The 27,415-nt window shown below is 40.9% G+C and overlaps 1 protein-coding gene across 2 annotated transcripts in view; it reads right to left on the reverse strand.

Annotated features, from left to right (window-relative positions):
• Window positions 1-25,212, reverse strand: part of LOC126412850 (peptidyl-prolyl cis-trans isomerase D) — a 58,302-nt gene extending 33,090 nt beyond the window's left edge. Inside the window, exons 1-3 of one of the 2 annotated variants that reach the window (XM_050082705.1) lie at window positions 24,795-25,212; window positions 24,459-24,703; window positions 5,107-5,298 (exon numbers count right to left, since the gene is read on the reverse strand). In XM_050082705.1, the coding sequence (XP_049938662.1) occupies window positions 5,107-5,298; window positions 24,459-24,703; window positions 24,795-24,849 (492 nt within the window). In that variant the 5' untranslated portion in view covers window positions 24,850-25,212. The remainder of the gene's footprint in view (window positions 1-5,106; window positions 5,299-24,458; window positions 24,704-24,794) is intronic. The other variant, XM_050082707.1, reaches the window with a different exon arrangement.
• Between the last annotated feature and the right edge of the window lie 2,203 nt (window positions 25,213-27,415).

Genomic DNA, 27,415 nt, shown 5'->3' on the forward strand with positions numbered 1-27,415 from the left:
AATCTGGTTGTCTAGGGTTAAAAACATGAGGTCCCGTGTTTTTTATGTGCTTTTGATGATAAAGAACGAGCGAAACCAACAAATATGTAAACTTCAAATATTCATTACGGTGGCCATCTTAATTCCACTGTCTACCAAAGACCATGACACAACACAAAGTAGTACTTCCATTACATGATCTTTGCATTGTTTATCCACCTCAAACAATAACACACAAACACACTTTACCAGAGTGACATTCCGACTGCCTCCTCGACCCTTCTTGCTGCTTGTATTTATAACATTGTCAAAGAACTACTAAAAAGAGATATAGTTTATAAGTCACATGTACATCTGTTATCATAATTTGTGCAGATAAGTTATTAATTTGCATCGAGTGACATAATTTAACATGTTATGAAAATGACAGACAGATTTGTTGACTTGACAGAATAATTCTCTGTTACAAAAAGGCCATTTTTTAGAAGTTTGTCAATTGACTTCTCTAATTTGCATAAATAAGTAAGTAACATGAATTATTAAGAATTACATTGGTTTTCGTCTAAAATAGGATTGATTACGTGAATACTGAGTGAAAACACTCCTAGTGAACAAATAGGTTTCACTGGGTGATTTTTATTTAAGGAGATCCAAAATACCTAAGTTGGCTACTATTTTTCGTACTTCATATTAATTATTTAAGATAAACTTAGTGTTTTTACATGATGACATTTGCTGTATCAGTGATCAAGTGATATTAACTTTTGTGTGGGTCAGTTATTCAGTATGATTTAATGGGTTGACTGTTTATGGAGACATGTTGTGCAATCATTGTTAACATACACAATAACTTTTCTATAATCATAAATACTCGTTAAACTGGTTGAATTTGGCGGGTATCACATACTTCGGTAAAGTAAAGCCTTTAATATGTTCTATTACAAGTCTCTGCATAAATTGTTGGCACTTGCCATGGCACTGGAGAACTTGTCTCACAGCTTCACACACACGAAACATCAATCGGAAGTGGCACCCAGCATCTCTGGTGTCAGGAGATCAGTACCTAAAAGCAACGTGGTAGAGAGATTATCTGTGGCATCTCTTCTATGTGGTGAGTGGAAAATAGTTGTTTTGTACACACTAGGGTTGGGCATGCAGCATCTAACCACCTGAACAGACATAACACTAGGGAATGTATGGAATGTCATGGTTAGGACTCAAGAGGTCATAATTAGGTGTGTTCATGGCCAGTAAGTACAACTGTCTTGTCGGTGCTGGATCCTCACCAAAAGATTTTTTCCTGCTACTGTGGACACAAACTACACAATGAATGAATCTGAGCTTGACAATGTCACTGCAGAGGCAGTCCAGAACTTACTGAGGAATATAGTGCAAATTCATCAGACAATTCAGAGCTGCACAAGCTGAGTGCTTTAAAGGATGGTAGGAAGAAACAATCCTTGTCTAGTGTGTCAGCACCCCTCCAAGTTGCTATAACTACTAACCTAGTCTTTCCTTATTCGGTTATGGTGGGAGAGAACATGTTAGTAAAACACCCGTTAACAGCTGCAAACCTGAGATGTAGGTCAGAGGGACACTCTTTCTATATATATGGCCAAATTATATTCGATGGGCGGCATTAAGGCATTGAGGGCTTACAAAATGCATGGATGTTTTTGAAATTCTGAGGGGTGGGCTTGGTGCAGTTTGGTTGGGTTGTTTCGGGAAGGAGACCAGACAGCGAGGTCATCGGTCTCATCGGATTAGGGAAGGACGGGGAAGAAGTCGGTCGAGCCCTTTCAAAGGAGCCATCCCGGCATTTGCCTGGAGCGATTTAGGGAAATCACGGAAAACCTAAATCAGGATGGTCGGACGCGGGATTGAACCGTCGTCGTCCTGAATACGAGTCCAGTGTGCTAGCCACTGCGCCACCTTGCTCGGTGCTTGGTGCAGTGGTGCAGAAGAAAAAATACCTGAAGATATTACAGGGAACAGTTTGACAATGTGTTTCAGAAACAAGAGGAGTCCATCAAAATCTTTGCGGGCAGCATTAGAAAGCTAAACATCAATACATATGCTCTGTCTGATAGTGATAATAAGTACAGGATCCTTTCCCAAGAGGCACAACGGAGGGCACGGGATGCAATCTTGCGGGGATCACCGTGCAACTTGTCAAGAAAAGTATTGGCAGCATTTCGTAAGAACTTAGGTGAAGCAAAGAGAACACAGCTGAGTGCGACAGCATTAAAAGAGATAAACCCAGTGAGGTTGGGTTGTTTGCGGGAGGAGACCGGACAGCGAGGTCATCGGTCTCATCGGATTAGGGAAGGACGGGAAAGGGAGTCGGCCATGCCCTTTCACAGGAAACATCCCTGCAATTGCCTGGAGCGATTTAGGGAAATCACGGAAATCCTAAATCAGGGTGGCCGGACGTGGGATTGAACCTTCGTCCTCCCGAATGCGAGTCCAGTGTGCTAGCCACTGCATCACCTCACTCGGTAAACCCAGTGACCGAAGTTCATGACAGGAAGGGTGCTTTTATCGCAGGAATTCGATGTTACAGTTGTGGATGGATGGGCCTCATACAGAGGGAATTCTGTGAAATGCAATGCAGGAAATGCGGGCCTGTATGGCATCTGGAAAGGGGTTGCAGACAGCTCTAGCAGGCGGCACAATAGGTGAAAACAGGATGAGAATAGTAACCCACTATTAAACAATGGGAATTGGATTAAGAAACACACCAACCACATTCTAGATCCTCAGAGACAGAATATTGTAGAGAATGACATCTAGACAATGTACTATGTATTTAGATGCCATAACTGCCCTTGCAAAAAACAAAGACGAGCACATGTTGCTATTAAGGAAAGTGTTTAAGTGGATGTACTTGGTGAGTCTAATATTCAAGATTAGGAAAGTGTGACTTTCATACTTCATTGCTTTCTTCTCCATGACTCCATTGCTTAGCTTTAACACTGACCTTTACCCAAATAACTGTCTTCCCTTCTCTAATCTTGTTTCATTTCTAAGGTAATTGTATTATAATTAAAGATACATTCTTGGCCATGATCGTTCTGTCACCCATGTTCTTTGAGTTACTGTCCTAATTTATATGTGGGCCCTCATCTTCTGTTTTTCTACAGCATAATTTCTTGCTACAGTAAATGGAACTGAAATCTTAATATTTTCTATTGTCTGTTTCCGCTGACTGCATCATTATAATTATTAGTCGTTGTGATCTTCAGTCCTGAGACTGGTTTGATGCAGCTCTCCATGCTACTCTATCCTGTGCAAGCTTCTTCATCTCCCAGTACCTACTGCAACCTACATCCTTCTGAATCTGCTTAGTGTATTCATCTCTTGGTCTCCCTCTACGATTTTTACCCTCCACGCTGCCCTCCAATACTAAACTGGTCATCCCTTGTTGCCTCCGAACATGTCCTACGAACCAATCCCTTCTTCTAGTCGAGTTGTGCCATAAATTCCTGCTCTCCCCAATTCTGTTCAGTACTTCCTCATTAGTTATGTGATCTACCCATCTAGTCTTCAACATTCTTCTGTAGCACTACATTTCGAGAGCTTCTATTCTCTTCTTGTCCAAACTACTTATCGTCCATGTTTCACTTCCATACATGGCTACACTCCATACAAATACTTTCAGAAACGACTTCCTGACACTTAAACCTATACTCGATGTTAACAAATTTCTCTTCTTCAGAAATGGTTTCCTTGCCATTGCCAGTCTACATTTTATATCCTCTCTACTTTGACCATCATCAGTTATTTTGCTCCCCAAATAGCTAAACTCCTTTACTACCTTAAGTCTCTCATTTCCTAATCTAATTCCCTCAGCATCACCCGATTTAATTCGACTACATTCCATTATCCTTGTTTTGCTTTTGTTGATGTTCATCTTATATCCTCCTTTCAAAACACTATCCATTCCATTCAACTGCTCTTCCAAGTCCTTTGCTGTCTCTGACATAATTACAATGTCATCGGCGAACCTCAAAGTTTTTATTTCTTCTCCATGGATATTAATACCTACTCCAAATTTTTCTTTTGTTTCTTTCACTGCTTGCTCAATATAGAGATTCAATAACATTGGGGAGAGGCTACAACCCTGTCTCACTCCCTTCCCAACCACTGCTTCCCTTTCATGTCCCTCCACTCTTATAACTACCATCTGGTTTCTGTACAAATTGTAAATAGCTTTTCGCTCCCAGTATTTTATCCCTGCCACCTTCAGAATTTGAAAGAGAGTATTCCAGTCAACATTGTCAAAAGCTTTCTCTAAGTCTACAAACGCTAGGAATGTAGGTTTGCCTTTCCTTAATCTAGCTTCTAAGATAAGTCGTAGGGTCAGTATTGCCTCACGTGTTCCGATATTTCTACGGAATCCAAAGTGATCTTCCCCGAGGTCGGCTTCTACTAGTTTTTCCATTCGTCTGTAAAGAATTCGCATTAGTATTTTGCAGCCGTGATTTATTAAACTGATAGTTCGGTAATTTTCACATCTGTCAACACCTGCTTTCTTTGGGATTGGAATTATTATATTCTTCTTGAAGTCTGAGGGTATTTTGCCTGTCTTATACATCTTGCTCACCAGATGGTAGAGTTTTGTCAGGACTGGCTCTCCCAAGGCTGTCAGTAGTTCTAATGGAATGTTGTCTACTCCTGGAGCTTTGTTTCGACTCAGGTCTTTCAGTGCTCTGTCAAACTCTTCACGCAGTATCATATTTCCCATTTCATCTTCATCTACATCCTCTTCCATTTCCATAATACTGTCCTCAAGTACATCGCCCTTGTATAGACCCTCTATATACTCCTTCCACCTTTCTGCTTTCCCTTCTTTGCTTGGAACTGGGTTTCCATCTGAGCTCTTGATATTCATACAAGTGGCTCTCTTTTCTCCAATTATTAGTGTAGTACCTTAAAATATTTCTAGTATATATTATTGAGTAGGATCAATAATAGAAAGTTCAAAATAAATTAATTTTTGAATACGTCATGCACCAATAGAAACACTGTTGGATTGAAACACACACACTCACACATGCTGAAGATACAGAAGCAATTAACTGCAAGTTAAATTATTTTAATAACTGGGAATGTACATGATCTTACCTTTAGTGGGCGGTCATTCTCATCAGTGGGCTGTTCAGCAACACACTTAATAACACCCATTCCTGCTCTGACCTCACCAAAAGCAACATTTTTCCCATCAAGGTGTGGGCAAGCTACAACAGTGATAAAAAACTGTGACCCATTGGTGTTGGGTCCAGCATTTGCCATGCTCAATACACCTGGCCCTGAATGCTGCAACAAAGTAAAACAGACATCGCTTTATTAGAATGTTAACTGCACAATATGTTCTGCGCAACTAAGGTCTTTCATCAAGTACTGATATTTGAAGGTTTTTAATTCACTCATTCAAACACCGTGTTTTATAAGACTCATCATGAAAGAATACTTTCTGGGACATGGAAAGAATCAAGTTATACATTAACCAGCTGAAGCAGTCATTCCAAGATATTTCTGTAAAGCATATTGACAACTGATTCTGATTATTAATAATCTATTTACATTGATAATTATTGGAATTACTTCTAGATTATATGATGTACAGTATATGGAGAAAAGCAGCTACTTTCATAAAAAGTCACTGCTCTTCATCTCACACTACTGAGCTGTTATTTTTGTCTACTAGTTCATACAACATTATAAATGAAATTTGAATTCCTGGGGCAAAATATTCTGAAAAGTGTAGGAGGAGTGGCTAATAAGACATTATTTTGTTTTCAAATGTCTTGGGATGTCCTGTCCTGTTTCCTGTCTACTAGCAACCTGTTGCAGACTTTTGCACCAAAACTGCATTGTAAACCCTAGACAAGGATACACTGCAAATATGTAAATTAATTCTGCTTCTAGTATTGTGGTTGACAATTTCACAGTTTGACCAAAATTCACTCTTATCAACCACAAATACAGAGTAAATGTATTGGGATGTGAGAGCAAGAATCCAAAACTCCATGAAGACGCTTCTGCAAGTTGTTCAGTTATCGTCTTTATACATCATTTTTATCGCACAGTTCTGTATAAAAACATGCCTTAGTCACACTGCCCCATACATCAAAATTCAGTAAAAGTATGCAAATTATGTTAACTAAATTTAGTTTTATTCCTATGATATCATTTTGTTAATGTGACTGCATTTTTTTTTTTCTGTTGAGTTCTACAAGAACTAAGGTTTGTCAAGAACCCTTTACAACAGGCAGATTGAGCAACTGTTAAAAGTTTATTGTCAGAAAAGTGGTTCAATGTTCTGTTGTAAGTTACTGTCTTAAAAACTTCTGCTAATGCAGGAAGAATGGCGATGGATCTGTAACTAGATTCACTGTCTTATCTCAAATTTTATATCACTGTCTTATCTCAAATTTTATAAAAGGGTACTACTATTTCATATCTTAGTCTTTCAGGAAATACAAATTGATTCATCAACTGACTACAAAGGTATCTCAACAGAACTCCATCACTATGCAGATTCTGTGTTACTCACTGGTCACAAACAGTGTAAATACTAAATAACAAAATAAGTCTGCAAACTGCTCTATTTGACCCATGGAAAGAAGTCACAGATATTTTGTAGTGATATGGCCAAGAATTTTCTAAATGGTGACAATAGCTTCAGTACACAATAATACTAATAAGATCATGTTCATATCATTATTTTAGACTCACCATAGGTAAAGAAATACGATAATACAATGTCATGGGGAATAAGTATGGAGTCAGTGATTAATTACAATTTAAAGCCATGCTGGCTATTTTTTACTGCACAGCCATTTTTGTTATATTAAACAATATGATGTAAGTGTCCTTTATCAGTTTGTAAACAGTCAAAGACAAGACCCATTTAGTCACAGCAATGGATGAAAGTGAATGCGTTACACGAAAACAGCCATCTCTGATAAATACAGCAGGCCACAGCACATGCCAATAAAGAACATAACTACCTCTTTAAATTAAATCTTTTTGATCTCTCGCATTTTCTCGGGATGATTGTTATGTATAAAATTGAAACAAATCTCGGCAGAACACCTGGAAGCACACTTCTAATTAAATGTTTTTGTATTGCTATTTTGCCTGATGATGAAGTTTTTATCACAAAATGTATTACAATATTAAATAATTTAAGTCAGTTAATACAAAACTGTGACAAGTTGCAGTCTCTGAATAATCTTTCCATAAAGTACTGGTTACAACATGTTTCTCGGGCATTACGCAATGAAATTTGTGATGAAAAATGTGTTTAAATTACGATATGAATCAACCAACATTGTACAATGTGAAGAGGTGCTGCTGCAAATTTAGAAAATTTTCTCTATTTATAAATTTTGGTAGGCCTACTGCTGACTTATCATTGTTCAAAATGATTTTTTGAACACTAATAATACAATATTGAAGTTTAAACCCTCAAAATAATATTTTTTGTTTAGTTTTGGGCTGGCTCTAAGCATTATGGGACTTAACATCTGAGGTCATCAGTCCCCTAGATTTAGCCATGCCTGAGGCAGGATTCGAGCCTGCGACCATAGCAGCAGTGCAGTTCCAGACTGAAGCGCCTAGAACCGCTCGGCCACAGCTTTAGTTTTGGGCGCTGACAATTCAAGATTAGCAATATTTATAATCAAAGGAAAAAAATCTTGCTTTCCAATGGCAACTATTCTCATTGTGTAATTTCCGCTGAGTGATACCATAAATGAAAAACATTTTTTTACTACAAATTTCTTTGTTTAATGCCTGAGAAACATATCTGCTTTCAAACATTTGTCTTGCATGCTGCATTCAGTTAACACCAGAGATAATTTTATTCGCAAAAAGTTCAGAAACAAACAAATTTTCTTAGCTGCTGTGCATTAAGTTTTCCAAGAACCTAGTTTATACTTATGGAAATATTTCTGCCATGTTCAATTGCAGTCTAAAAACTAAATATTTCTTTGCACAGCCTATGTACTTATCATCCTTCAACTATTTCAGTTTCACATGTACACTAAATCAATAAAATATTAATACTCGTAACTTCAGTAGATTCTGTTTCACTGACACTAAATGAAAGGGCACACTTTGATTAATGGTACTGTATCTTATATCCCATCCAGAGTGATTCTACAATTGCCCTCTAAAAACATGAAGATGGACCCAATACAGTCAGCGACGATAGTGTAATCAACATCACAGCGTGAATGGCTGATGAGACCACAACCCACGAAGCTGGTCACATTGGCACAACCCAATACCCGAAGCTAGCATACAGGGGACAGCACTGCTGCTCTCTAACACTTCTCTATTTACTTTTTGTGTTGGTTATTGGAACATATCTGCACACAATGTATATCAGACTGATTTTCACTATTGAACTTTGATTGTGGTCGTTTCATTCTTGACTATGTATTTGCATGTTTCAGCGACAATTCTCAGCTTTATATTATTGACTTGTATGGATCAATTGCATAGACTTGGTACGAATGAGCCTGGCCTCAAATGGTTATTAAAAACCGTAGAGTAGAGGAGACTACTCACGAAAAAGCAGAAGTGTTATCAACAGGCATACACAAAAATAGAAAGACAGCTTGTTAGCTTTTGGAGTAACAACAGCTTGTTGGCTTTTGGAGTAATCCACTTGTGAGATAGAGTACTAATATCCACAGAAAACACACACACACACACACACACACACACACACACACACACTTGCCTATGCATCTAAATGGTGCCAACTGGACACACAAAGCCGATGCTGCGGTTCAGCAGATGGACTAGGTTGAGTTGGGGGTTGTGTCAGGTGAGTTGGGTAGAGCCAGACACTGGCCGGAGCAGGAGGGGAGGTTGGGGGTCAGTCACGTGTGGTTCGGAGGGAGAAAGCTGATTTGCTAGCGACAGAGGAAGGGGAAACTGTTGGGTGGAGGTTGTGGGGATGGTGGGTTACCAGAGATTGAGGCCTGGACGACTACAGGAGCAAAGCATTTGTCGTAAGGGTAATTTCCATCTGTGTAGTTCAGAGGAGCCGAGTTACAAAGCAGCCACTGAAATTAAGCATGTTACGTTCAGCTGCAGGTTGTGCCATTAGGTGCTCAACTTTGTTCTTAGCGACTGTTTTGCAGTGGCCCTTCATCCTGGTGGACTACTGGTTGCTAGTCATAACAACATAAAGAACTATGCAGTGTTTGCAGCAGAGTTGGTATATGAAATGATGGGGCGAGTTAAGCCTGTGGCAGGGCTGGAGTAAGAAGTGCTGTGTGAATGGATAGGACATGTCTTGCACTGTGGTCTTCCTCAGGGACCTGAGTCCTGTGGCATAGGGATGGACTAGGATGTTGTGTATGTTTGATGCGTGATGGAACACCACTTTAGGAGGGAAGGATCTTGGGAAGGGTGTCCTTTATTTCAGGACATGATGATAGATAATCAAAGCCCTGATGAAGGATATAGTTCACTTGTTCCAATCCATGGTGATATCGGGTGACAATGGGGGGCTCCTTTGTAGCTGATCCTTGGAGGTGGGAGGAGGATTGGACAAGTGACTTCTTGTCACTGTAGAAGTGGTTCTAGGATGCCTACTCCCTCTGCAAGATACTGTTACTGTGTAATCCTTACTACATACACAACATTCCTGAAACTGAAACCCTTGCGCTTGAATAACTGGGAGAGCATTTCAGACATTTCTTCTACAAACTGTCCGGCCTGTTGATAACATATTGCCACCTTGGGACACCACTATCCATCGACAACTATCCTGCCCACAGTGATACCCACTGTCATCTCCTCGTAGCACCCAGACCACGCATATTTAAACTTACTACATCATCCAAAACTCCCTCCCAATGTCCCACAAAATCCAGAACCCCAAAACATTTGAAAACTGTTGTTAACCTCTCAACCAAACAGCTCGACCCCACAGAAGTTTCATTCCTATCCAAAAGCCTCACTATTAGCCACACACCCAAGTTCAGACATGTTGGACTTGTCAAATCCCTACTCTCCTTCTCTCGAGGAAAAAGTTGTTTGCCACCAATCTCTCAAACCAAAGATAACATAATCCCAAACCAAAGATAACATAATCCCAACATCGAACCTTGCTTTTCCCAGTTCATACCACCAACCAACCATGACCCTCCCATCTAACCACTCTGTGGAAACCTTCCAGGAATTAATTACATCCAATTTGGCCTCATCCTCCTTGGTCAGATAACTTGCTAAGCACACTAGCCTTTCAGCAGAAGAAAGGACAGCCATGCACAACCTCAAAACAAATCCCGACTTAAATCATCCTCCCAGTACACAAAGGCTCCACCACTGTTGTGATGGACTGCAGTGACTTCTGGCAGAAGGCTTCTGCCAACTGTCCAATTCCTCTATCTACAAGCTCTGCCGAAGTGATCCCACCCCTGAAGTCCAACATAACCGCCATTTACTGCTCAAAGGTCCTTCCCAACACCTCTACCCCCAAATCCATCTCCCACCTCATCCCAATTACATCCCCCACACCCACTGTCTACAAGCTGCCCAAAATCCACAAACTCATCAATCCTGGACACCCCACTGTAGCTGTCTATTCTGTTCCCAATGAAAGGCTTTCTGCTCTTGTTGACCAATGCCTCCACTAATTGCCCGAAAAACAGACTCCCACATCAAAGATGCTAACCACACCCTTCACCGACTGTTCACCATCCCCACCCCTTTAGCTCCAGAATATCTACTTGTCACTGTTGACACCACCTCCCTCTACACCAACATCCCTTGTGCACACGGCTTCACTGCTGTCGAATACTACCATTACCAACATTCTTCAGACTCCAAACTCACTACCTCATTCCTTGTTAACCTTACCAACTATATCCTCACACATACCAGATTTTACGGACTATAAGATGCTACAGACTACAAGACACACCTTAATTTTTAAGTATTTTACCATTTTTATTGTTAGATTGCAAAGCCAGACTAAAAAAGTCCTTAGTTTATACAACTGAACTGACCTTTGAAAGTCCTGAAAATCGTCATCTGCACTTTCTTCTTCATCTCCTTCTTCGTCGTCATTGTTGTCCTCTGTACACATAAGATGGTCTTCACTACCATCGAGAGCGTTACTTATCTCAAATTTCTTGAGAGACTTAACAATAGTGTCTTCTCTTACTCTATACCACGAATGTTTTATCCACTAACAGAGTTGTCTGACTGTAGGTCATTTTTAGCTCCCTTTGGCTTGAATTCATGTTCAGTTTCATCCACCATCCATTTGTTCCACTTCTCCCCGCAACTAATGTTCATCGCATCGGTGCACTGCTACAGACAGTTGAAACCGATGTTGCTAGATAGTGATAGGCTTCCCATGGTGTCGAATATGTGTTTCCTTTGGAGGGAAGGTATTCAAACAAATCTGCAGCACAGCCATGGGCATTTGCATGGCAGCCTCCTACACCAATCTCTTTATGGGCCATCAAGAGGCAACCTTTCTAGCTTCCAAAAACACTCAACCCCTTGCTGGTTCAGGTTCATTGTTATAATATCCTCATGAGCTGGGCTCAAGGGCAAGACATCCTACCCTCATTCCTTCACAACCTCAACACCTCTCCCATTCACTTCACCTGGTCCTCCTCAACCCAAGATGCCACCTTTCTGGACAATAACCTCCACCTCTCTGATGGCTCCATCCACACCTCTGTCCACATTACATCCATAACCACCAGCAGTACCGGCATACTGATAGTTGCCATCCCTTCCACACAGCAAAATTCCATACAGCTTGGCCACCCGTGGATGACATATCCGCAGTGACAAGAAACTCCCTCGCCCAGTACGCTGAAATAACACAAAGGCCTTCACAGACAGGCACTTCCACCCAAACATAGTCTGCAAACAGATTCCCCATGCCATATCTCCCCCCCTCCAAATCCCCCACCTCCCCCAAGAATCAGCTACAAAGGAGCAGACCCCCTTGTGACTTAATATCACCCTGGACTGGGACAGCTGAACCAGATCCTTTGTCAGGGCTGTAATTATCTATCATAATGCCCTGATACTACCCAAAATTGTTTCCATCTGTCCTAAAGTGGTGTTCCATCACCCACCAAACCTCCACAACATCACAGTCTGTCCCCATGCAAGTCCCAATCTCAACCCCTTGCCATAGGGATCATACCCCTGTGGAAGTCCCCAAATCAATAATCTTTTATACTCCTTTCGAAGGGGGCAATTTCACTGTCCTAACCTGACCATTACTGCTTGAGAACTATTCGCAAATGTTCTGCTGTACAAAATGAGTCATGTTAGATGTGCTACACCTTCAGTTCAACAATTTCTAATAAATACCAGTGCTCATAGGAACACCCAGTTTTGCTGTTTTAATGGAATGGTATATGTTTTAATAGCACTTCAGAATTCTTGAAGTGGTGTGAACTTTGGTATAATGCTAGTTAATGTTGGTGTCGAAACTTGCCATAGATATATGCTACAATTCAGAGGCAAGGGGGCTACAATCTATGGATGCAACGTAAACACTGTCAAGAAGTCTCTCATGCATGCACCATTGCCATATGCGGTATGAAGACCAAGGCTACCACGATATATGTATTACAAGGTCTCTGTAAATTGAACTGTATGCTAACTTCTAATGCATCAGAAAGGGATTAGGAAAACTATTTCCAATATGTGTGTTTCCCCAATTTTAACTGAACAGTTTTAATGGAAATAACAATTTTCATGCCTCCTGCTGCTGTCCATCAACCAACCATCTGCCTTCTCAGGTGTACCACCACTAAAGTCATGCCTGAAAGAGAAATATCACGCATCTATATTCAAAAATAAAATATTAAATCCTACATTGTTAAAAACCTTCTCTAAACTCTCTTGGTGCAAATAAGAATTTGGGCATGTTCCATAAAATTCTTGTTATTAGCCAACTGTACTGAGGGCATTAGACCCCCATTTATTGTTTTTATTTACGTATAGGTTGGTTGGTTGGTTTGTGGGATTAAAGGGACCAGACTGCTACGGTCAACGGTCCCTTTTTCCAAGAACTAAAAACACCCACAGAGAATAAAAACGATTAAAAGAATAGAGCACAGACGAGACAGAACAAGAGAAACTGAGACAAAGACCAGACAAAACGAACTAAAATCACACAGAGTGTGACTGTGGTTGGCCGAGCATAGAAATAAAAAGGGAAAAGCCAACCACATAAAACACATTAAAAAATCAGTTTAAGACCGGAGGCCAAAGGCCAGAATCAACACAAAACAATAAGATAAAACAGAAACACTTAGATTAAATGATAAAAAACCCTTGCCCGAATAAAACGTAAAACTAAGTCAGCCGTAGCAGAGTCATCTGTTAAAAGGGCAGGGAGCGTGTCAGGCAGTGCGAACGACTGCCTGAGCACAGCTTAAAGCGGACACTCCAATAAAATATGGACCACAGAGAAAACGGAGCCGCAGCGACATAGACGTTCGTCCTCACGGCGCAATAAGTGGCCGTGCGTAAGCCGAGTGTGCCCAATGCGCAGCCGGCAGAGGGCAACAGACTCCTTGCGGGAGACCCGCATGGACAACCGCCACACAGTCGTCGTCGCCTTGATTGGACGGAGTTTGTTGGGCGTGGGCAGATTGCGCCATCCAGCGCCCCAAACCGAAAGAACTGCGCGGCGTAAGACTGCCCGCAAATCAGTCTCCGGGAGGCCAATCTCCAGAGATGATTTACTAGTGGCCTCTTTCACCAGGCGGTCAACATTCTCATTGCCCGGGATACCGACATGACCGGGGGTCCACACAAAGACCACAGAGCGGCCACAACAGGCAAGAGTATGCAGGGACTCTTGGACAGCCATCACCAGACGGGAACGAGGGAAACACTGGTCGAGAGCTCGTAAACCGCTCAGGGAATCGCTACAGATAACGAAGGACTAACCTGAGCAGGAGCGGATATACTCTAGGGCACGAAAGATGGCGACCAGCTCAGCAGTGTAAACGCTGCAGCCAGCCGGCAAGGAACGTTGTTCGGAATGATCCCCATATTTACGTATATTTCATTCGATCAGGTATCAATAAGAGACAACAGTCTTTGTAGCTGGTGCAGCATTTTTGCTATTAATATAATCACTATTATTGAACACCAATATGAAGCTGACATACACTGCAAATGACTTATGAATAAATGTCAGGAAATACAAATACTGGAGATATTGATTTTAACAAAAAATATTAAAAACAATGAAACATAATTCGGAAAAACAAACTGACATCTGTAAATATTCGCAAATGATTTCATTGGTACTGTACTCTATGTCTGGACTTTTAAGCCCATATCTTCAGGTAGTAATGGATATAATTTACAGTAGTTGTATCACTTCGATGTTATTTCTTTTCTGTAGTTTTGTTTTATAAGGTCATGATAGGCCTGACCTAAAAACGACTGTTTTTAAAATTATGAAAAGTATTACCAGAACGTAAACAGGGATGGGGCTGGATGGGTGAGGAAAATGACAAAGGTTGAGGCCACGAGAGTTACGGGAATGTAGGGTATATTGAAGGGAGAGTTCCCACCTGCACAATTAAGAAAAGCTGGTGTTGGGGGGAAGGATCCATATGGCACAGGCTGTGAAGCAGTCATTGAAAAGAAGGATGTCATGTTGGGCAGCATGCTCAGCAACAGGGTGGTCCACTTGTTTCTTGGCCACAGTTTGTCAGTGGCCAGTCATAAGGACAGACAGCTTGTTGGTTGTCAAGACCTCATAGAATGCAGCACAGTGGTTGCAGCTTAGCTTGTAGATTACATGACTGGTTTCACAGGTAGCCCTGCTTTTGATGGGATAGACGATGTTTGTGATTGGACTGGAGTAGGTGGTGGTGGGAGGATGTATGGGACAGGTCTTGCATCTAGGTCTATTACAGGGATATAAGCCAGGAGGTAAGATGTTGGGAGCAGGGACTGTGTAGGGATGGATGCGTATATTGTGTAGGTTCAGTGGATGGCGGGATACCACTGTGGGAAAAATAGTGGGCACGCCGTTTCTCATTTCAGGGCACAACAAGAGTTAGTCGAAACCCTGGCGGAGAATATAATCCAGTTGCTCCAGTCCTAGGTGGTACTGAAATATGAAAAAATGTTCCTCTGTGACCGGACGGTGAGACTTTGGGAGGTTGTGGGCGACTGGGAAGATAAGGCACAGGAGATTTGTTTTTGTAGAATGTTGGGAGGATAGTTACGGTCTGTGAAAGCCTCAGTGAGACCCTCAGTATATTTCAAGAGGAACTGCTCGTCACTGCAGATGCGACGACCACGGGTGGCTAGGCTGTATGCAAGGGACATTTTGGTATGGACAGGGTGGCAGCTGGCAAAGCAGAGGAATTGCATGTGGTTTGTAGGTTTGATACGCACAGAGGTACTGATGTAGCCATCCTTCAGGTGGAGGTCAACATCTAGGAAGGTGGTTTGTTGGTTAGACCAGGACCAGATTGAGCAAATGGGGCAGAAGCTGTTGAGGTTCTGAAGGAATGTGGATAGGGAGTCCTCCCCCTCGATCCAGATTGCAAAGATGTCATCAATGAATCTGAACCAGGTGAGGGTTCAGAATTCTGGGTGTTTAGGAAGGATTCCTCTAGATGGTCCACGAGTAGGTTGGCATAGGATCGTTCCATGCGGGTGCCAATAGCTGTACCTCGGGTTGGTTTATAGGTAATGCCTGAAATGGAGAAGTAATTGTGGGTGACAAAATAGTTGGTCATGGTGACTAGGAAGGAGGTTGTTAGTTTGGAACCCACCGAACGCTGGGAAAGCTAGTGTTCAACAGCGGTAAGGCCATGGGAATTAGGGATGTTAAAGTAAAGGGAGGTGGCATGGGCACCATGCGATAAAGGGACAGGAACTGTGGAGAGTCTGTGGAGGAAATGGTTGGTATCTTTTATATAGGAGGGTAGGTTCCTAGTAATAGGCTGAAGGTGTTGGTCTACAAGAGCAGAGATTCTCTCAGTGGGGGCACAGCAACTGGACGCAATGGGGCATCTTGGGTGGTTGGGTTTATGGACTTTAGGAAGCATGTAAAAGGTAGGAGTGTGGGGAAAGGATTTGGGGAGAGACTGGAGATCCTGCTGGATTTCTGGAATGGGGTCACACTGTGGCAAAGTTTGTAGCTGGATGTATCTGACAGCAGGTGGAGTCCTTCCGCCAGGTAATCTTTGCAGTTCAAAACAACAGTGGTAGAGCCTTTGTCCGCAAGTAGGATCATAAGGTTGGGCTTAGTTTTTAGATGGTGGACTGTGGTTCTTTCTGCAGATGTAAGGTTAGTTTGCACATTGAGGGATTTGGGGAATGATGGTGAGGCAAGGCTCGAGGTTAAAAAATTCTGGAATGATTTGGGGGCAGTGGGGGGTTGATCACGGTTAGATGGAGGAGTGAACTGAGTCAGGCAGGGTTCAACACTGGTCTTTGGTTGAGCCTGATTGGTAGAGTTGGTGGCAAAAAAATGTTTCCACTGTAGGAGCAGGAGAAGGAGAAAAGGTCTTTCACAAGTCCTGCATGACTGAATTTGGGAGTGGGGCCAAAGGAGAGGCCTTGAGAAAGGACTGATATTTCTGCGGAGCTAAGGCTTCTGGAGGAAAGGTTTGTGACTGTGTTTTGGGTCTGTTTAGGTTCTGGATTCTGTGTGGTGGTGGGAGAAAGTTTTGAAGGGCAGGGTAAATGTAATAGGTCTGCAAAGCAGGGTTTGTCAGCTATAAGGGGACGTGGGGGAGGTTTGGAGGCCGTTGTAAAGGTGGTGGACAGTGGCACTCCAAAGTTGGAGTAGGAAGTAGAGAAGGAGGCTGGAGAGTTTTTTTGAGGTGGCGTTGTGCATGTTGCTCTAGTTCCTGAAGGGCAAGAGTTACGTGTGTTATGGGTTCCAGAAATTTGAGATTGTATAGCAGGAGAATTTTACAGATGGAGAGGAGGTATTGCAAGGAGGGGGGCTTAGTTGATATGGTTTTGCAGGACTATGTTGGTCACAACTAAGGATTGGAGGAATATGAACAGATTCAGGTCACTGTGGAAGGAGGGGTGGCAGCCGGAGATGGGTAAATTGATGGCAGGGCGATTTGGGGGAATTCCATAAGCCAAGCAACAATGCAGAAACAGTATGTGGACTGGGTTCCACTTTCATTTTTTATTAATTATATATTTTCTTTGATCTCATTGAGACTTCACATCAATTTTAGTGAGTATTTGCCTTTCACTATCGCTGACTCCCTCATATTTAATATTGTTTCCCCTCCCCCCGTTTTCATCCGTTTCTTCCATCTCGTGATTTTTCCCAAGTTTCTGGGTGTATTTTTTCGGGCGTAATTTTTCGCATTTTTTCCATCATCATGGATTCTTCCTCCTTCCATCTGTGTCAGTACAGAAAAATTTCCTTATCCTCAGCCAGAACCCATTTCCATATACTGTTCCTGCATTTTTGCCCTCATTCCACCAACATACCCAATCTTTTTACTTCTCTCCTTTTTCGCTAATCAGCATATCACTCTCCCCTACCCCTATTCTGCTATCCCCCTTCTCCCTGCCCCAGCCTCCACCTTACCCCACCCAGGGATTTTCCATTGTTTGAAAAGTATTACCCATAGAGATCCAAGAAAGACAAATTTTAAATGCTGTTAAGAAACTTCGAGGACTATGTATATTTAGTATGTTGACACAAAATTTCTTATTATTATTTAACTTCAAATTCATAATGTTCAGTAAATAATTAGTAATATATTCTTCACGATTAGCTCTGTTTCTCTTGCAATGTTGGCATAGTTTCTCAGGTCCATGTTTGAAGACATTTGTCAAAATCATGATGATGAGGATGATGATGAAGTAGTAGTAGGCAAATAAAACTTAGTAAGCATCTTCATAACTGAAGCAGTTCTTCCAAAACATGTTAGATAGAGAACAGAAAAGGTGGAAGTCTGGTAGTGCAATAATATCTAGAGTATGTGGAATCACATCTCAACTAAGTTCCTGATAACTTCTGTGGTAATGATGCTATGAAAAAATGCATGTTCCAACAGCACTTGATTTGATATTCTTATTCAGTGAGTTTTCTTTAATTGCGGCTTCAAGCTGTTCTATTTATTGGAAATATAGGCCAGCAGGTGTGGTTACATTCACAGAAAGTAATACATACAGAGTGTAACAAATTGACACCGACAAACTTCAGGGAGTTGTAGAGGACGTCTTGAGTAATAAATTGGTTGTAAATGTCATCCACCAATGCCAGATGTGTTGATGTTTCATGCACAGTTATGCTGCTAGGCCACCACTTTAGAAGAAGATGTAAGTTTCTTCATTGACGGACATTGGTTGCGACTGAACACAACATTGCTGCTGAGACCGCTTAGCACAGTGACAGCTGATGCGTTCACATTCAAACTTGCATTTGCTGCCAAGGGTGTGCCCCAACAATAGGTGTTGCCCCATAATTTCAATGCTCTTAAGTCTTATTATTATTATCACTGTTATTTTGTGGATGGGTATATATACTATTTTTCACTGTTAAGGTTCACTCAGTCTTTCCCTTTTCTACATCAACATAGTGAAACAATTTTTCATCGGCAGTAACACTCTTGGGTATGGATGACTGACATTGATTGTGAGCTTCTTACCTGCTCTTATCAGGACCAACATATTTTGAATATTTCTCAGTTATTCAGCTGGGTGGCTTTGTCAAGTAACTGCAATATTTTGACAAGCTAACTTCTTGCGTCTTCAGATGTTCCGAACGGCTGATTGCCTTTTGCTGGGTGCTAGCTTTATATCCACTACTTTCCTCCACCTCCAACTCTAGAACCGGCTATTTACAGGCATGGACCTGGTACATTGGTGGGGAAAGTACGTTGTCAGTTCACAATTCGATATCATCAAATTGCTGTTATGCTTTGACCATGCACAAGGCTAGGTCCCATGCATTCCTTGAATGAAAATGGACTGTTGCAAAAACTTGGTGCTGTCATAACTCACAAAATGTCTGAGAGCGATGCAGTGCTCTGCCACAGCAGCATTTGTCCATTGTTCATTGTCTGTGTGGCTTTTACCCTCATATGCTCTGTGTGTCTCTCCTGTACCATCCACAGTGTCAGGCCTACATATATTTTTTCACACTGGCAAGTGATGCAATAGACTCTCAGTTTATTGAGGCCATCCTTATTTGATCCCAACAAGGCTTCTGCCTTGGCTGGTGGGTGGAACATGCACCTGATGTTATGTACTTACAGTATTCCGAGTTTTGCTGATGAGTTACCGATATATGGTGTAATCACCATCGCAAGAAGTTCCCCTTGAACCTCAGCAGGCTGTGGCCTCTGCTTCTTTGATATTACTGCGCAATGTATCTGGCGCTGCTGTAACTGTTCATATGGAACATGGTCTACAGGTGCCACAATTCAGATGCTACACTGTCTTGGTCTGAGATTATGCTTGCTCTGTGAACTAGTGTGCCTAGGGCACCTCCTTGTTGTTAAGGTGCATGGCAGTTAGAGGCATGCAGGTACAAATCTGTATGTGTCGGACGACTGATGAGCACATCCACAAATGGAAGTCTATTATCTTCTTCTACCCGCAACGTGAATTTGATGTTTTTGTGCAGCAAATTATTGTTGCGGGAAGTGTTAAAGGTGATGCTGAGCTTTTGGCCAAGTTACGAAGTTATCAATTACATATCGAAAAAAGTACATGGACTCAGACTGCTGACTTCAGTGTTTGTTCTTCAAATGCCTCCATAAACATACTTACCACCATTTGTGATAGTGGGCAGCCCATCACCATTCCATTGGTTCTTCACAGTGGACCACCACTTGTGACGGTGGGCAACCCATCACCACTCCATCTGTTTCTTCATTACAATTTCTGTTGAATAAAAAGTATGTTGACTTAAGCACTAATTCTAACAGTTTAGTTAGTGCTGGTGTTATGAAGTTTACGAAGCCTCTTCGAGGTACCCTTGTAAAGAGACACACAACACCAAAGCTCACCATCAGGTCGTCCTGGCCCAGTCAGAAGTTCTGTTGTGCTGCCATTTCCCCATCAAGAGTCTGAGCATCAGTATCAGGTGCTTTGCTAATTCACATTTGTGCGCTAATGTTGCTAACAACTGGGCACATGTCATTCCTTCCTTGTGGAACTTTAGCTAGTCTGTAAAGTCTAGGCAGCATGTCTTTTTGTCATACAGGTGAGAACATATCAACAAAAATTGGTAGAATATTCTGGAAACATAATGTCCTTTGTGTCCCACCCACCAGCCAAGATGAAAGCCTTTTTGGGATCATCAAAGATGACCTAGGACTCCGGAAACCAGGAGCCTCCAGCATCCCTTGCCTGTATGAGAAAATGTATGTAGGCTACCCAGACTGTACAGGAGAGATGCACAGAGTATAAATGCCACACAAACAACAAACAGCCAACAAAGTTGCACTGCATTTCTCACAGACACATCATAAATTACAACAGCACTAATATCTTCAGGGATTGTATTTTAAAAGAGGCTATATAAATCTAACTACAGAAGGAACTAGTAAATAATGACTAGTTTTCAATTAAACAAGACCTGGGACTCATTGGTAACCATAGTCAGATCACAGTAGCAATTTGCATGGAAATCTGCCCGTCACGTCCACTGAAGAGGACAAGGCCGCACTGTGAGTGGGGTGGGGGGTAGGAGGGGCGGGAGTTGATATAGTGGTGGCACCCAGCGAAAGACAATTGTCAATAGCAAGACCTGAAGGTGATAAGAAGTCAGCTTGCATAAATATCGCACCTCCTGCACGATGCCACCCAGATGATTACGCTAGAAATATTAAAAAATCTTCCTAAGATGGGAAAATCTAAAACCAGGAACATTGCTTATGTACAAAAATATTGTTGCAATAATACATAATTTACAAACAAAAATAAAGGTAACAGATAAAATACCACATACAAATGTATAAATTATATTAAATTGGTAATTTGGTAACCAAAATTGCAACTGTACAACAAGATACATCTCCACAATCAGAGAATGTAAAGCTAAGAAGAAAAATCAGTTTCTTGATGTCTGACTTACATCTCTAAACTCCGAGCCTAAGCCTATGTAGTGTTTTTAATGTTGTCAAAGCTTTTTCACTGTATGGCAGGAGACAGCCAGGGTCAAATCTGCAATGAACTGTAAACATAAGCATCTGGTATTCCAATATGCTAATCTCTGAGATGGCAGCGGATATGAACGCCCAATGTGGACCCCGAATCACGTGGGAGGAGCTCTGCTAGACCCCTGCATACATCGGGTGCTTCTCCTGCACTTCAGCCTTGAGTGAGGAGGCTTATATCCATGTAGCTGGGTGTCCCTTGACATTTCTGCCTTAGCTCTCCCAAATCTAGCTGCCACATCTCACATAACATCTGTGAGTGCAATGCTTACAAGAACTACACAGCCACAAATTGCTGATCTTAAAGCTGTGTCTATGAAACTCTATGTTACGTAATAAAACTGACTGCATAACAGAGCTCTGGAGCAGTCTCCTGCCTCTCACCAACACATAATTCTGCTTTTTGCTTATATAAGCTTCCTCTGTTCTTCTGCTTGCTCCTGCTCCTCCGTTTCATTTGTTCTACATTTCCAAGAGGCAGATGTAAGCTGATTTTGTTTTTCTGAAACTTATGAAGGCTGATAACATAGTTGTGCTAAATAATATCAGTGAGTCCACAACTTTCCATTAACTTGACTTCACTGATCTCTCTGCAATTTTCTTGTAAATTCTGAACAAATTGTTCTCAGTGCAAACAATATCGTCTGATTTGTTCTCAATATGGATACTAACCATAATGAACTCATTGCTTTAGCAGAATCTTCCTCTTCACAATTTGATGACAAATGAAACCGAGGCATCGACAGAAATATAATTGCACGAGCAAACTTGTAATCAGTTACAATATACAACATAATGAGAAATTCAAAAGCTCCTGTAAATCGCAAAGCTAAATGGATTAATTCAGATTGCAGCTAAGAGAGGTGTAATACGACAATGGTCAGTATAGGCCAACTGGCAACTGTGACATCCGAGCGCACCTCACAGTCGGAGTCGAAGCTTCAACTTACAATAGGTTTCCCTTTCTCCCTCCCTTCCAAATTCGCAGTCTCTCCCATGGTGCTGTGTGACTTGCCTCTCCAAGAGAATGGACGCAACAAAGAGTTTGTGTTATCCTCTATCTTACAGTAATTGCTGAGGAAAAATTGGAAAGCCCTTGACAAATTCATGTTTTGAACCATCTGGTCAAGAGGCATGCTCTGATACTGCTACTCATAGCACACTGCTAATTGAAAGGCAGAGGTGCAGCTTCAAATCCCAGCACATTTTTACCATCACATATAATGAATGCAAGGGTTACGTCATAAGGAAAGGCAATTACTCAAATAATGGAAAATTCAGGACAGAATAACAACAATGTTATGAAAAGGATAGACTGCTACTCACCATATAGAGGAGACGTTGAGTTGCAGATAGGCACAACAAAAAGACTGCTATACATTTGATTTTCAGCCACAAGGCCTTTTTCCAAAGTAGAGACATTCAAAAGCACAAATTGGACACACATGACCACTGCATCAGCAGCCATAAACAATAGTCACATGTGTTTGACTTGCACTTGTGTAAATGATTTCTGGTTTTGAAGAAGTCCTTGTGGTCAAAAGCTCAAATGTATAGCTGTCTTTTTGTTGTGCCTTTTTGCAACTCAACATCCCCTCTCTATGTTGAATGTCAAAGAATTCATTTTCAGTGTTGACTTGTTTAGTATGGCATGATCCATTGCCCCATATAAAAAAGAATATGGACATTCTGCTGCAGTGTATCATAGGCTACAACAGATTTTCTGAGGTTCCACAACCCATGCCAGTTGGCTTGCAGTGAATACAATTTCCTACAAATACATTGTACTGGGTGGTTCTTGTACGTCATAATTCTGTTTACAGTTACTACTCAACATTTTGGTGTTATATGGTGATCCAAAAGAAAGCTCCTTCATGCCACTTGTAATTTCCTTGTCATCATCTTGATCTTTAGGTGGAATGTGTTGATTTGTAATTTTAAAGGAGTTGGGGCTTCAGCTGAATTTTTCTCTCCACATTCTGAAATGTGCTAGGACATTTAAGAAGGCAATATGAAGTTTCTGTTGCCAGCTACAAAAAAATGGTTACTTGTGCATGTATTTAGAAGGACTGGGAACAAATCAATATACTGACACATACCATTAAAATCTGGTTCCTCCAACAACTACACAATCTTTCAAGAACAAAAAATATCCAACACTGAGGAGGCACTTTACTATATCAGTCATGTGGGAATTACTTGTAAACCAAAGAGGTCACACAATGGAATTTCCCTTCAATAATACTGTAAAAATGCTGATTTTGATGGTCTGAAACCCAAGTGCTTGGCTTGATTGTTAATGTTGCTCATGAAAAAATGTGAACTATTTACTATCCTAATGCTTCAGTGCAAGATGCCATGAAGCAGCATCTTTAAGATAATGTCACTAGTAGTTAATGAGGGGACAGAACAAATGATTGTGGCTGTTACAAACTTATAAATAATACACTGCAATGCAATATTACCTTGTGAATGAAGATTTTGGCAATAAGTTTGATCTTTGAGCAACAAAGTTTCAATATCCTAAAAATAACTTTTTGTTGAAGTTGAAAGAGTGTGGATTTGATAATGGGTCTCAATAGCACAGTACTATCTGGCATTTGAGATCACACAACAATTTTAGAACTCTTAAACAACAGTTAAGAAATTGTGAAATGGGTCAGGTTCCCCATCACCTGTCTGAGGAGAGGAAACCAGATCATAAACAAATCACACAAAGAGCTGTTAATGTGCAATGACACAGAAAGGAAGAAATTTTTGAATAAGAACGCTGCTGGATTTAAACAGTAATGCGTGACTCAAATAAAAAACTTTGAGTTTCAATTCAAGTTGGATTTTGTTTTGGGCTTATTTCACCTCACAATGATTTGTATAGGTTATACGGAAAAAGCCAAGATACACAATAGTTCAGAACCCACATTACATTGTAGATTCCCGTTCCTTTATGGCTAGCAGGGGAAATTAGTTCAAATGTTGGGCAAAACAAGGGAATAGGCCGATTTCCTCCAATCACACCAAGCCAAGTATAGCACTGCATTGTTCAAACAAACCTTCCATCTGGACACATTCATATTTTTAGGGTGGGGAAAAGCTTATATATAGGATGGCAACATCTAATGCATTTTATTATAGCTATAAAAACCAACTAAGACATATATCTTAAATCTTTCTACATCCATTGATGAGGTTGTTGACTATGATAATATGTACTAATTTTGACAATGGCATATGTGAACTTAAAAAAGTGGTATAACTATCTTCAGGATACAAGAGTGCAATTACAGTTACCTTCCTTTCAAATGTTTCATCCTCAAAGACGCAGCCATATATGCTTTCTCCTCCAGTGCCATCAAAATTTGTGGTGTCACCTCCCTGTATCATGAATAAGCTAATGGCCTTGTGGAATACTGTATTCTTGTAGCACAAGGGTTTGCCTATGCTGCCAATCCCTCTCTCTCCCGTGCATAACGCCCTAAAATTTTCAGCAGTCTTCGGAGCAGTTTTCTTGAAGAGCTCTAGAACTACTCGTCCCACTATAATTGAACAAAAAAAAAAAGCTACTAAAAGCTCTTGACATATGATAATGTCATGCGTGCAATATTATTTTTAAGATAAATTACAGACCTTTTTCGTCTCCGACTGTTACATCTAGATAAACGAAGTAATTGTTCTCATCCATTTAATTACAAGGTGAAGCTTTCATTAAGTACATAGTACGAACCACTCACTGACAGCTGAAGCGGCAAATGTAAATATTTTGTACGAAATATACTTTCAAGGGTGATTGATAGCTCCACACAAAAACATAATTCCTGGTTCCAGAGTCATGTTATGTAGTATGCTACAAAGCTATTCTTCCATATTTCTACCATCGCAAATACTGTCATTCGCAACAGTACAAATAAAAACCTTCTCATCAAGCGAGTTTCGAATTTTGTAAACAAAAAACACACACTTTCTCAGATTCAAATTCCAACAGTGTGTTCAGTCTTCAAAGAAACACCACTTTGCACTTATGGAAACTATATACAAAGTAATTCCACAGTCTAACATAACAGTCGCGACACTTCGCCTCGATTTTGTTGCCTTCTGCGCCAGCAGCGCTCCAAGCGGCCGGTAGGTTGAACTGTGAGTTCGGCGCGATCGTGAAGGCGAATAGTGATTGTTTATTTTGATTTATACAATGGTTTTTACCATCGGGAGCGTTTGTAGCGCAATAAATTGCAGCAGCAATAGGAAGAAGACACCACAGCTGTCTTTTTTAGGTTTCTTAAGGACCCTGAGAGGTATATACCATCATGTTACTAAACTGTATCGTCAGGATTCATTTGCAAATTTATGTGTATAAATCATGAATGTTTCGTTTTAGGAGGAAAAAATGCCTAGTTAATAGCAGACGAGAAGACCTTATGAAGAAAGACCCGGTTTACCTGTATAATAATATTGGGTTTTGTTCGCTACATTTCGAACAAAACCAGTTCATGAACGCAGACAATAACAAACTCGTGTGGAATGCAGTATCCATACTGTTTGACATTCCAAATAAGCCACCTCAACTGACGATGAAGAAGAAACTGCCACAAAGATTCGACAGTCAATCTAAAGCTGTAAAACAGTCCTATGACACAGAAGCAGCTAGTTCAACTCTCCATTTATTAGTGCCAGATTCGTGAGAATCATCAACACAAGACCTGCTTTGACGATGAAGTGGTTAGATTAAGTGCAGCTGTTCGTGTCTTACAAAAGCGTGTGAAGTGTCAGAATGTGCAGATCGCTAGACTTCGAGCGAAACTATTATGGGACAAAGAAAGTGCCTACAGACAGATGGTTTGAAAATTATTCAAATATTTGGTTTTTAGTGAAATGTAATGTAATCAGCTCATTATGTTTTCAGCATATTTCTCCCACTATTTGTCAGTTGCTTGTCCCACTTAGAATAATATAAAGATGAAGGTCGTGGAAACAAGTGACAATGACAAACACAGTAGGCCTACAAAACGATAAACGAGCTGTCCATCGCTTTTGCATGTAGAAGTACATGTCTGTGCTTCTTACATGTGAATCTGTGTGTTTATATTCTTTTGATATCAACGTGGTAAGCTGCAATTCTGTCCAATGTCATAAGCGTTTCTTCACGAATGTGTTGTAGCTTGCCACTCTATTCATGGTTTTTGTCCATACTTGCGCTTATTTTAGAATCATTTTTAGAAACATATATGCCTTCTGATACTACACAAACTCTTGGAGGCAAGAAACTAACTCTAATAATTCGGAAATTACGTAGGAAATGGACGCAAACAAACATTATGCTTACGACGCGTCTGACGTTCACCTTACCTGCCGCTCTGAGCGCTAGTGTCGCTCCATCTGTCAAGCGGCAACAACTTTTACAGCAGTGAATGTCGCGACTGTTATGTTAGACTGTGGTAATTCTCTGGAAGTGAAAGGTAAACAACAAGAAAGTTTTTGGCATCAATAGCAGCAACAATCCAATGACACACGAGCAACTTATCTGCTACTAGCAGAGAAACCCGGCGTTGTCCAGGTATTTATTCATAGCTGTGCGTCCATGCACATAATCTTACCAAAAGGAAGCTTAGAAAGCGATACGCACAACTATGTACAATGAATACATTGTGAATAAAATAACACACAGAACATCTCAGTTACTTCTAAACTCAATTTATTTTTAGAACAGATGACTTTTCAGCGAAAACCGATTCAACAAGCAGCAGGTAGTTAAACAAAGTAATACTTCAATGGTAATGAGCAGCTTAGAGGACATAGGAGGGGAGGCTTTTTTAAAAAAAAAAAAGAGGTTGGGGAAGAGAGAGTGGGTATGGGGGGATGATGGTGTTTTTTTCAAGTATCATGATGTTTCTAGTCTTCAGTGTGGCTTACGAATTTTTTTTAGGTTTTATAGCAGTTACCATAGTGTACTGTTTTATTCAGTTTAATGAATTCATAGTATTTATATTATAATCCTGTACATCATATCCTGTACAGTTTAAATAAACATTAAACCCTGACAGTATGATTTTCATGCTAGATGTCTTTTGCACTTTAGCCTCCTCCCTCCCTATATCTTTCCTTAATTGTAATTTTGGTATTTACTTTAATCACTAATTACATAGTTGAAGCTGCTGCTCGCTAAGTCGACTTTTGATAAGATTATACCTTATCTAAAAGAGTTGCATGCCTACTGACACAAGATTGTGCACATTCATAAAGTGGTTTGAAATGTG

This window comes from Schistocerca serialis, chromosome 7 (genome assembly GCF_023864345.2).
Source record: "Schistocerca serialis cubense isolate TAMUIC-IGC-003099 chromosome 7, iqSchSeri2.2, whole genome shotgun sequence".
Taxonomy (NCBI): Eukaryota; Metazoa; Arthropoda; class Insecta; order Orthoptera; family Acrididae; genus Schistocerca; species Schistocerca serialis.